General features: G+C 40.7%; 2 protein-coding genes and 1 non-coding gene across 3 annotated transcripts; 2 read left to right on the plus strand and 1 right to left on the minus strand.

The window, feature by feature from the left end:
- Window positions 1–1,503: 1,503 nt before the first annotated feature.
- On the plus strand, window positions 1,504–8,079 carry tex261 (testis expressed 261). The gene is made up of 6 exons (XM_046065796.1): window positions 1,504–1,746; window positions 4,998–5,077; window positions 5,200–5,353; window positions 5,600–5,667; window positions 5,783–5,885; window positions 6,735–8,079. Exons 1-6 carry the CDS (start codon window positions 1,677–1,679, stop codon window positions 6,848–6,850), a joined length of 591 nt encoding a protein of 196 aa, XP_045921752.1. The 5' UTR covers window positions 1,504–1,676; the 3' UTR covers window positions 6,851–8,079.
- On the plus strand, window positions 6,158–6,230 carry trnak-cuu. The gene has a single exon. It is a non-coding gene; the product is annotated as a tRNA-Lys (tRNA).
- A 722-nt stretch (window positions 8,080–8,801) lies between the features above and the next one.
- On the minus strand, window positions 8,802–12,083 carry ankrd53 (ankyrin repeat domain 53). Its single transcript, XM_046065783.1, has 6 exons — window positions 12,016–12,083; window positions 11,667–11,758; window positions 10,915–11,114; window positions 10,503–10,667; window positions 10,302–10,422; window positions 8,802–9,467 (listed from the first exon to the last, which is right to left on the minus strand). Exons 1-6 carry the CDS (start codon window positions 12,074–12,076, stop codon window positions 8,910–8,912), a joined length of 1,197 nt encoding a protein of 398 aa, XP_045921739.1. The 5' UTR covers window positions 12,077–12,083; the 3' UTR covers window positions 8,802–8,909.
- Between the last annotated feature and the right edge of the window lie 387 nt (window positions 12,084–12,470).

Here is a 12,470-nt window from a genome sequence, read left to right on the forward strand (position 1 = left end):
TTCACTGTTTATGGAAGCAGCTTCTATAGTGAATAAAAAACTGGAAATACTTCAAGCTAAAGCCCTGCGAATGTCTAGTGGGGCATTTTGCACTACTCCAATACCTGCCCTGTTGATAGAAATGCTAATTATGCCCTCAATTATTAGAATATATAAACTTGGGAATGAAATACTTGATGAAAATAAAAGGAATAAAATGCCTGCTGGCTCAATATTGGGAATTCCTGGGAAGAGCAAGAAAGATCTAAATAAACATTGGAAATAAGCTCAACTCTAAAGGAAAGTGGTATTATTAATGTCAAAGTCTGCCCTCCATTCTGTTTGTTAGTTGTCATGGCTAATCCCAGAACCTGAAGTTGATCTATTAACACCGAACAATAACAAAAGTAAGAAATAAGGGGATATGTAATAAAGGAAGTTATGACCCAGCTGCAACAAGAATGGCGATCGGGTTAACAGATTTATACAGATGGACCCAGAGGCATTCGGAGCATCCACCCCTTAAGAATTAAAAATGGACATAGATTTTCAGATAATAAAAGAACAGAAGTAGCTTTAACTACAAAAAGAGGAATCAAATCCAAGTCCAGACCTGATATACTGACAGGGATTTAACAAACATTATACAGAATTTACAAAGCAGGAGGGTTTTATATGGGTTCCAGTACATGGGGGTGTAGAGTGAAATGAGGAAGCAGATTACTTGACAAAGACTGCTGCTCATAAGGATAGAATAGAAAGTGTCCTACAATATAGATGGTCAGAATACACTGTAAAAGTCATGGTAAAAGAAATGTGTGTGTGTGTGTGTGTGTGTGGTGGGGGTGGGGGGGGGGAATAAAAAATAAATTATACAATACTAAAATTAAAAAGAAACTATAATTTTACAACTAGATAGATATGCATGTTGGCGAGACTTTAAAACAGATAAAAACAAATTCCAATATTAAACAATGCAAAGTGACATTGTGTAGATTTTCCCTCAGTCTCTGAGTTGTGGTTACTGCTTACGCACTGCTAACAGTGCTGATTACAAAGTCTCACGGCTGCAGGATGAAAAGATCTCCTGAATCTCTCCGTCACACAGCATGGATGTATCAGCCTGCCACTGATGGAGCTGCTCAGTGATGTTAGTGTCTCATGAAGGGGGTGGGACGAGGCCTCCAACGTGGATGAGAGCTTTTGCCTATAAGGAAAGATTCAGTTGTCATAATAACAGCGTTGAGGCTTGCGGGCTTAGGAGTGGGCTGGCTGTGAGTGGTGTGTGTGGAGGATCAGTGACAGTAAAGACGCATCCTTGTCCAGAGTCACTCACTTCAAAAGAGAAGGCTGTTTAAACAAGCTGGGAGCAGCTGGGGAAAGCTGTTTCTGCTCTGCGCAGTTTACTCAGCCTGGATAACTGGACTTAAATGAAGACACTGATGGCGTATCTGCACAGTATTGGACTTAATATGACATCAAGAGATATCTGTCACACTACTGCACTTCTCCTCCAACCACAGACGGCGCTACAACCAAATCAAGCCTTTCCTCCATGGAGACCAGGCCCTTCCTTTCTGCTCTCCTCAGTACTGAAAACACAGGGGGAGGAACTTTGACCGGTGCTCCAGCGCTAGTTAGCAGCCAGCTAGCTGTATTATTTTCATATTTATGTGTGTTGTTTCATATGCAGAGAGATGTGGTTTATTTATTTACTCAGCTGGCTGTCGTTAGTGATCCAGATATCCTTCGTCACTCTAGCAATAGGTGAGTCCATGCGGGGAGTCCCTGCAGGTGCTAACGTACTAGCTGCTATTTGCTTGCTAATGCTAGCGGAGCAGGTCTTAGCAGGTATCGCACCATTTAACGGTAAAGTGGCTCCGTTTCACAAATTGGCGGCCGTGTTAGCTCTGAGCAATGTGTTAATGGTGACATACAAATACAAACAGCAACCCTGCCTAAAGAGTAAACAAGTTACGAGTATGTTAGTTCACTGAAGTACTGACGGCTACCTAGCTGTTTAGCTAGCTAGCATATTTTACTAAAACGATAACGTTACATATTTTTTAAAATGTGTACCATTAAGTAATAGTACAATAATGTCATGTGGTTATAGTTTTGTGTCTTTTCTTTTTTATATAATATTGGTAAACACACTTGCTTTAATGTAATGTTTGCAGATAGTTAGCTAAGTTAGCATTTAGCTTTCTGTCTCTCTCTACAGCCCTCTTGGGATTTTCAAACTAATCAATGAGTCGATGCCTCAGCAAACAAAGTTAGTATGGTCATAATTTCTGATATGCAGAAAAGACAAGGTAAAGTAGCGTCCAGCAGCAGAGTTTTGGAGGCTAAAATAAACTAGCCAATGTTGCTTTAAATTTAACTAACATTAGCTTACAGGTAAATTTCGTTTGTTTGTATTCGACAGCACTGTAGATTAGTTGACAAGCAGCAGTACTAAAAGTATGCTGAGCTTGCTAGTGGAAGAGCCTGTCCTCCACGTTGCAGGTTAAGTTACCTGGCCACGTAACACCTGGTGCAGCTGTCAGGTCTGCTGGCTGTCAGACTCTGGTAATGTCAGTCACACTTGTTAAGTCTCTGTGTACTTTCATTTAGCTGTTTACTCTCTGCTTCAGCGTGGCAGCTGCAGAAACAAGACCAGACACTGGATCAAGGAACAAAGATTTCACATTTCAATGTTTGCTGATCTGGCTGAAAAGATGAACCTCATTAAATGATCTCACCACTTTCTAATAAGACAACCTCTGTTAAGGGATGATACATTAAATTTAGGGAAGAGAGGGACACCCCTGCTCTGATGGCATGTGGTAGCTCGTTCCACCATCGTGCTGTTGCGGATTAGAACAGCCGGGACTGAGGTTGCTTTGTGTGTAGGGATGGCAGAGCCAGGTGGCATTTGTTGGAGGAGCGCAGTGGCCACTGTCACTTACGGCTTCATCAGTGTTTTATAAAACATATTATATGCCTTTTGTAACATGACTTATTGACATTTATTACTATAACCTGCCTCGTGTAGTAGCTGTCCTTCCTGCTGTTTATTGCCACTCATAAGATGCTTTGTAACGTTGCAACTTTGTGACAGTGTAATCAAAGCTAGGTGAAAGAGCATGTTTAACCTTCACCCCAACTTTCTAAAGTCAGCATCAGTATGCAGTATCTTCCCTCCTCTTCTCCAGGAACTGAAACTCTTGACGAAAACCAAACTGTGTCAGAGTATCTAAACCTGTCAAACACTAGATAAGATTAGCATCACATGCTTCATCAGATTCTTAGTTTGCGTGGTTTTTCAGATTCAATATTACCTAAATTTATACATTTACATTTATACTGTATTTCAGGCAGTGTTGTCAGTAGGTTCCTCCAGTAAATCCAGCAAATAGCAGTGCTTTCAGAAAAAGGCCCAATTTGTTGTTCATATTTTATTTATTGTGGCGAGCTGTACAGTACCGAGAGGAGGAACAAAGGTTAGGGCAAATGTCAGTCTGCTAGCAGACAAATATGGACTTCAAAAGAGCAAGGCAATTTGCTGTCGCTGTTCTTCTGTCTTTTTCTTTTGACTCTGTCTTTTGGAAGGTGCAGATTGCTTTTGTGTGATGAAGCTCTCTGACTCTCCTAAGAGCCTCTGCTGGCAAACCTGTTTGGACTAGTTTGATAAACTGCCTGCCTCTTTTTGGCCTTCATTCCACATGGGCTCAGTGACTGTGGGACACGTCTGTGTTGCTGGTGTGTTTGTGCCTGAACTGATATTACTTGGCGCATCTTTCTTTGCTTGTCCGTTGACTAGGTCAAGGTCTTGGCTCGCAATACCTTTTGGGTACCGACTGAAGTTTGTATTTAGGACAGAACAGAAATCTGTCACGTGCTGAAATTTTGAGTATCTGGTCAGATTTATTGTCTTCTTTACACATTCTTTGATCAGTTATTTACCTTTTGAGAACAACCCATAAGATTTGTTGAAAATTAACATTCAAGTAAGGTATTGAATGATAATTTCCGTCATTTTGGTTGTGAAACCAAAGCTCAGGGACTGTATCATAACCATTAAAAAAGTTAACTGTTCTGCAGTGTAAATTATGGCTGCAACTGACGATTATTTTCATTGTCTATTATTTTCTCGATTAATTGATTAGTTGTTTGGTCAATAAAATGTCAGAAAATGGTAAACGTCACTAGCCATGTTTCCATCCAGTTGTCAGGCGAATTTTAAGCGTACTTTTGAAATGTCGCAAAAAAAATTTGCAAAATATGTACGTTTCCATCAGCTGGTTTGGAGCGAATAAACAAGGCTACGGCAAGCGTCGTTACGTCAGTAGTTGACGTTACACATGGCTGTTAAGACGTATGGGTTCCAAACCAGAAACAAAACCAGTCTCATGAAACTGATGGCCATTGATCTTAGAAAAATGGAGAGAGCTCCTCAGAAATGTGTTTCAAGCGGTCAAACTCTTACCAGCAGCGTATTCTGACGTGTCCCCACTATTATATCAAAATTAAGAAATCACCCTTAGTTTTTTGGAGCCCTAAATATTAGTTGATTTCCACCAAATTTAGTTAATAAAGTTGGCAATGTCTTTGAAATATTTTAACCTGTCGTTTCTGTTTGTTTCCAGCAGAGATGACAAAGAGTTCTGGCTCTCTGTTGTTTTTGTTGTTGTTGTTGTTGTTGTCTGTTTGCTTGCTTATTAGGGCTGAACGATTTAGTTTTTTTTTTACATCATTGTCATTTTCCATGAAAAACATTAAAATAATTACGGTGTGATTTTTATTTTTGTTTTTTGAGGGAATAAGTAACAAGATGTTTTCTTAACTCTGTAGAATATGATTTGTAAGACCGAACCTCTCTGCAGCTCTACAATATTTAATTTAAAATGGTATTTTTACACACTTTTCACCGTTAACGATATGAAAATTGAAGTGGGCCATATTGCTGTTTCGGTAAACATTTTGATTAATCATTCAGCCCTATAGCTTATCACCCTTTCTTTGTGTTTACCCAGCCGCTGGCCTGTACTACTTGGCAGAACTAATTGAAGAATACACAGTAGCCACCAGTCGAATAATAAAGTACATGATAATGGTGAGTAAGTGGATACAAAGTGATGTCATTTTCCTTGTGCACCTGCTTTTATGAATACACTGCAGTGAAATATGTAGCTAACAACGCCTACGTCCAACTTATGTTTGTGTGAATGTGTCCAGTTCTCGACAGGTGTGCTGGCAGGTCTCTATGTTTTTGAAGGCTTCCCAGTGTTGATGGTGGGAGTCGGCCTCTTCACCAACCTGGTGTACTTCGGCCTCTTGCAGACTTTCCCCTACATCTTGCTGAGCTCCCCAAACTTCATCCTCTCCTGTGGTAAGCATGACAGACAGTGGTTTTGGATTCTTTATTTCTTGAAACAGAGCAACTGGTTTCAGCAACCCTAAAGAAAATTACAAGTAATGAGTGATGCACTCTGGTATTTATGTGAAACTAAAAAGACAGCTTCCTTTCTTTCCGTAAGCAAAAAGGATCTTGTGTGGAGCCAACATACATTAAATGAACATGAATATCATTTTCTTTTTCCAACCTTGTTTCTTTTCCTCTGCCTTCACTCTCCAGTTTTGGTGGTGGTGAACCATTATATGGCCTTCCAGTTCTTTGCACAGGAGTATTATCCATTCTCAGAGGTAATTTCACCCCAGTTTTATGGTATCTATTTTTTATAAATTGGAGGAGGACTTTCTGCCGTTGTTTCTCCTGTACTGTCTGATAATCCTTCATTTGTTACTGACTGGCATGAAGGTGCTGGCGTACTTCACCATCTGCCTGTGGGTGATCCCCTTCGCATTCTTTGTGTCACTGTCAGCGGGGGAAAATGTACTTCCGTCCACCATGCAACAAGGAGGTGAGCTTTTTATTCTCCTCAGCTGTGTGCTTAGCGTTTGTAGCAGTAAAGGGTTCAGCATACCTAAAAAGCCAGGGATTTTTTTTGCCCCTTCAAACAAATCAACCACCTGTGGGCCTCTTTGTTTTATTGGATTCTCTCTATCTTAAGAGTATTTTAGGAATTTCTTTGAGCCCCTACGCTTTTAAAAAAAATTTTTCACAGTATATTTCATAATGTCAGAAATTGTAATCAGGTAAAATCCTTGCACTCTAGCCTAGGGTGTAAGAGCAGCCCGACTAGCTCAGTCGGTATAGCATGAGACTCTTAATCTCAGGGTCGTGGGTTCGAGCCCCACGTTGAACATTAAATTTAAAGGCTGGTTTTTGCTCCTGAGTGAAAGTTTAAGAAACCATACAGTTAATTGTGTTTTTAAACAATTTTTTATGATCAGAACGAACACTTGATGCCAAACAGTCGATTACTTCACAAATCAAAGGCAGAACATTCAAAACAATTATGATTGTGGTCCCTTTTTTTCCTCAACAAAATAAATATTTTAATAGAAAAGTTAAGTGCTGATTCGTTTGTGATTCAAATTCTAATTATATTGAACCTTTTATTAGATTTATTTTGAGGAAAATTAAATCTCAATAATTATTCTGCCCTAGATCAGTAGAGTTTATTTTATCTTTATCTTAAGCACACATTACATCTATTTTACATTACTGCCAGCCAACATAGGATACTCTTCCTACCTTACATAAAAATCCTTCAGCTCCCCTGTAACCCTGCACAGGATACGTGAGTATGGCTAAAGGATGGATGGTATCATAAACATTTGCCTTTTGTCTTATTTTATGTTTTTAGATGATGTGGTGTCTAATTACTTCACCAAGGGCAAAAGGGGGAAGAGGTCTGGGATCCTCCTCGTGTTCTCTTTCCTCAAGGAGGCAGTGCTGCCCAGCCGACAGAAAATGTACTGAGGACCTCGGACTCGGGATGCAGCCTCGGGGACAGGGGTGTGTGAGTGTGTCCATGTTTTGGAGATTAAGGGGAAGCAGGAACGAAGGATTATAAGAATTTGTTTCTGGATGGGACTAAAACTAGTGGCCAAAGTGGGAGAAGAGCACACGAAGAGGACGGACCAATGAACAGAACAAAGCTTCCTGCTGGACGAGCCCACAAGTTTACACAGGCCACGTTCTTCTCTCTCTCTGTTTTTCTTTCTGTCTGTACTGACTGCCAGTAACATCTACTAGACACCTCACTGAGGGGATCTTGTCCGTAGTGCAATGCTTTCTTAAAGTCTCGTTGGACTCCTCCATTTTTTTAAGCTTTGGTATTAAAATATGTAAGTGCAGGGTCTGAAATTAACAACCACCAAATACCTGTAAATGTTGACTTTGGCAGATAAATCATAACCAATCATCTACTTGAGATGACATCCGCTGTTATTTGTGTGTTGTAGGTCTTGATTCAATAAACTAAGTAGCATTGAAGAGAGATTAGGAGACAGAACACTACTAGTAAAAGCTTTTTGTTTCCTCAGATGACAGAGGTGAGTTGAAGATAAATAAGACAGCTTTAAGGTGCTTTCCGGCTAAAACTTGACGTCCAGGCTTGGATTTTGGTGTGAAGTGATCCTAGAAAGCATGAAAGTGTTGAAGGGGAGGAGAAGGAGCAACAGGTCACCACAGAAGTGCTTATTAAGATTACTTTAAATTAAGAAAAGGCAGTCTGAAGTGAAGTTTAAGGAGTCATCTTCTGATCTATGGAGACGTCCTGTGACATGGTATAAATACTCTCTGCCCTCCCACTCTGGATCATTTCCACGTGGCCACAAAAACAATGCACTTTTTAAATTTTATTTTTATTTTTTTCCCTTGTCTTGCATCTACACATTCATTAATCATCAGTGCTGTAGTCTGCAACATTTTTTTTTGGACTGTTTTTAAAAATTCACAGTAATTACACACTGATTTTTGTACATTGATCGTTGAGTTAAGCCGATATCAAAGACAAATGAAAACACTGAAACCTGCGCAGTGACTTATGTAAGCTTTCGGGTGTCGGGGACAAAAGCTGCTCAAAAAATTGTTGATGAAAGTACTATTAGAGCGGCCGAAATTCTTTTTACCAATTACTGAGTGCGGTTCATTGTAGGCTGATATGCGCCCAACTGTATAGTACAATAAAGAGAGATTTGAAATAACACAGATTAAATGGTTCTTTTCACAGGTTGCTCAAGGACATAAAGGCAAAAATAGATGTACTGATCCTCAGCATTCCTAATTAAATCCAGTTAATTCACCCTTTCAGTTTAAAATCTTATTTTCAGTACAATGCATTTTCCCAACTGTTCTCACACCCTGAACGCCACTCTTTCAAGATGATATTTATATATATATATATTATATATATATATATTATATATGTGTGTGTGTGTGTGTGTGTGTGCGCGCGCCAGTCTGTCTATCTGGATGGCATTATGTTACCCAGTGTCCCATGTGGCTCGGTCACAGTGTGTGCACCAGGTTGAGACTAGAGTGCACTTTGACCCCCACTGAGGTGTGAAGTGCTTCATGAAGTAAAGGGAAAAGACAAAACAGCCACACACACACCTTTAGCTGTCAGGCCACGGCTCACAGTTACACACAGGCTGTTGACAAGCCCTCACCTGGATCCCGAGTCAGTTCCCTGGGGGGGATCAGTGAAAGTGCAGGGATACATCTGTGACAGGTGACCCAGTTCACTGAGGTTTTCTCACCTTTCAATCACCCGTCCGTTCACCCCACTTTCTGAGGCGTAGCGTCTGGAGTGTGTGGCATTTTTAATTTTGTCACTTTGAGTTGTGGGATGGCAGGATATGTTGTTAGGGAAGGTCTGCTAATATTTTTGATGTGAGACTGAACAGAGGACACTGCCAGACGTCTATACTTGGATGAAACATTTCATATATTTTGATGTGTTTTAATACATCTATTTAAACTCATCTACTAATCGCAGGTGTAGTTGATGCTCTTCCAGTACAGAGAACGATGATCAGTAGTGCCCGGGCTCCAGTACCTCAGCCAGGTGCATGGCCACTTCTGTCCAGGGGGAGGTTCTCCGCCCCTGGGGGTATCCTCGGCGCTGGACCTCCTCAATGTTCTGTGGCTCAAAGTACCGAGGGGACGCGATCCTGGAAGGGAAGGCTCTGGGGAACAACACCCTCTCAAGGACATCCAGGGGTAGGTCAGGAGTGGGATGAGGTCTGCTGTCCCACTTAGTGGTGTAGTGAGGCTTCGTGCTGCTGCTGTCCCTCCACACTGTGATGCTGTCCCGGAGGTCTGGTTCTTTGGGGGGCTTCTCAGGCTGGAGGCCCATGAAAATGGTCCAGGGCCTGGAGGATGAGGCATGAGGTTGCTTAGTGGAGGTGCTCCTGTCCTCCTGAGGGCCTCCTGGCTGGTGCTTCAATGGGTGCTTGGCATGTTTTGTGTTCTGATCTGACGAGAGGCACTGGGTGTGGTACTGGCTGACCAGGACACGTGGGGAGAAATCCTTTAGGAGGGGCAAGCTTTTCCTGTTGGCCCACTCTGCCGTCTTCAAATCATTAAGTGTCTGAAAGTGGACATGGAAAATGTGCTTTTAGTTGTTAGAAATACGCTGCTAATGTCATTATAGCATGACAAGAACCAAAGATACTGACCGAGCTTGCACTGATAAGAAACTTATGTTAAAATTTAAATCTTAAATTTCTCGGGGACGTGTCGAGATTAAGATTCTTACCACTACAATGAAAAATGTTATCTGAACATTGTTCATGTTGTTCAAGAAAACATTTTATAGTTGTTGTTTTTTTTGACTTGCTATTTTTATTTTTAATAATCAAATCAGTGACATCACACAGAATACACAAACAATTTCAACAACTGAAACATAATTTTGCTTAATTCAGACACTCAGTCCTGAAAAGCAGTTTCTCCAGGCTTCTTCCAGTTCTTGAGGATAATCTGTCGTGCAGTGATGATAGCTGTCAGCGTCCATCATTTCAGTGGTTGGGGAAAGGTAGACAACACTTTACAGCCTCCTAATATAAACTTCTTGGGACAAAACACATACTGCCACTTCATGATATTGACAGTATAACAGTGAATCTTCCTACAATACTGATTACTCTATTGCACATGTATCAGTGTCCCTTCATCCACCACACTTCCAGCAAGTAGCTGAATCCTTTAAGCCCAATCTGTGGAGTCTACTCTCGTTCCAAGAAAACCGTGGAGAATTTTAAATTGAATACGCCTCACCCTCAGGTCATTGTAATGTTTATTAAGTAAGTAAGAAGTATTACATTTTCTTATTAAACCAGTGTTTTGATATGTGAATGTTTCTCAGATTCTGCCCCCCCCCCCAATTGTTGGATGAATGGATTTCCACAACATACAAACTAACCTTTTTATTGAGCTCATTAAGCTTGGCCCTGTCCACGAGATCTCTGTATAAAGCTTGAACCAACCTCCTCTCCTGCATTTCTTTCTTCTTATCTTGCTGCCATACGCAGCTTTTCAGATACCTACACAAAAACACAAGAAGTCTGTCAACTGTTACTAAAGCTGATTGAATGTGGTGTGAGTTGTTCTGTTGCCTCGTTACCTTGCTACCTTCCTGCGGCAACAGATGCGTGCCAAGTCCAGAGCAGTGTGTCCCATGCTGTCCTTGGCCAGCACATCTGCTCCAGCCTGCACAAGGATCTCTGTGCAGTCCAGCAGGCCTTCAGAGGCAGCCAGGTGCAGCAGGGTCGACCCTGAATCTGTGGCACTGGTTATAACAGAAAAATTATTTAAATCTTCTCAGCTTCATTATCATCTTCAGTGTCATCATAATCATCATAGTCATTGCCATCATTATCCCTTGCAGCAGCAGTTATAAACTTTCACCATCATCTCATTGTAAACTCTTTACTTTGGTAAATAAGTAAATTGGTAATAAGAGCTTTAAGAAGCATGCTATAGCTGAGTGCCGCTGTATCCAGCTGACAGAATTATTAAACTCACAGGGCCCTTACACATTGACGTTGGCCCCGTGCTCCAGGAGGTATCTGAGGCACGAGGAGGTGTTGGGTGAGCTCCGGGAGGACAAGACCATGTGAACAGGCTGGCGTCCCTGGTGATCGCTGCTGTGAATCCACACTAGCCCGGACTCCACCAGGAGCTGAACAGTAGACAGCTGGCCATAAAGGCAGGCCATGTGGAGGGCTGACAGACCCTGGAGGACACAAAGACAAGCACAAAGTGTACTCCCCAATATTTATTTCTACTATAACTCTTTTATAACCTGTCCCTCAACCTACAAGACCTGAGCTCACACTGAGTCCCAAGTGCCATGGCAGTACTGACCATTAGGCCTTTTTCACAGTAGACATTTTGACTCATAGCAGGGAAAGCACAGGTGTAACTAATTATATTAGCAATGGCTGCATTTAATTTACATGTAGGTGTTAAAGGCCCTGCAGTTTCACTGGCATGGCTTACTGGGACATCATTAATGTTATGTCTGACGCCCTTGGGATTCCTGCTGTGGCAAGTCACACGTGCCAGGACTGTGTGGAAGTTCAGTACATTTAGTAAGGCACTGTTCAGGTACATCTTTAAGGTAAAGCAATATATTTGAAATTGTATTTATTTATGTAGTGGCATTTGTTCTTAAGTAATTGGCTGGAATGGGCTTCTTTCTTCAATCACTACTTCTGCACTATACTCCCAGCCTACATACTGTATATCGACCAGTCTCACCATACTGTAATAATAATGAGCCTACCTCTGTGTTCACACTGACTTCCAGCTTCCCATGGATCCCAACAGCAACAGCTGGACACGTGTCCTCCCGGGGGAGCCCTGTGGGTAACCTTCCTGCAAAAATAAAGCCATATAGAAAAGATTTTAGCTAACTTGACCCACATTTGAAAAAGCATTGCCATTATTTGTAGGAAGGATCGTTTTGCCTATAGCCATGTTAGTCACAAGGAAGTCAACTTTTATGAACGGTGATTTTCGGCGAGCGAATGCAAACGCTCCAAACAGCTGGCTTGACTAATTTATAAAAGTTTAAATTTAGGGCACGCACGGAAAAAATACCCATGAGCTGAAATTATCTTAATATTATTTACCGGTTTTTACAATCCCACGTCTCCGTCTCATGGGTTTGTTGACGGGTTTCATGGTCTTCATGGAAACGCTGTAACCAGGAAACTAACCCTAATTTACGCAAACTCAGTCACAAGCAAACGAGACTGTTGATGTTGGAGTAAAACTGTTAAATCTATCTATCTATCTTAATTTCACATTCGCTTAACTTATCTTAAGATATATGTATGTATGTATGTATATGTGTATATATATGTATGTATATATATATATGTATATACACACACATATATATGTATGTATATGTGTATATATATATATATATATATATATATATATATATATATATATATATATACACATATATATATATATATATATATATATATATATATATATATACACATATATATGTATGTATATATATATACACATATATATGTATGTATATATATATACACATATATATGTATGTATG

The sequence above is a fragment of the Micropterus dolomieu genome, linkage group LG12 (assembly GCF_021292245.1).
Source record: "Micropterus dolomieu isolate WLL.071019.BEF.003 ecotype Adirondacks linkage group LG12, ASM2129224v1, whole genome shotgun sequence".
NCBI classification, from domain to species: domain Eukaryota; kingdom Metazoa; phylum Chordata; class Actinopteri; order Centrarchiformes; family Centrarchidae; genus Micropterus; species Micropterus dolomieu.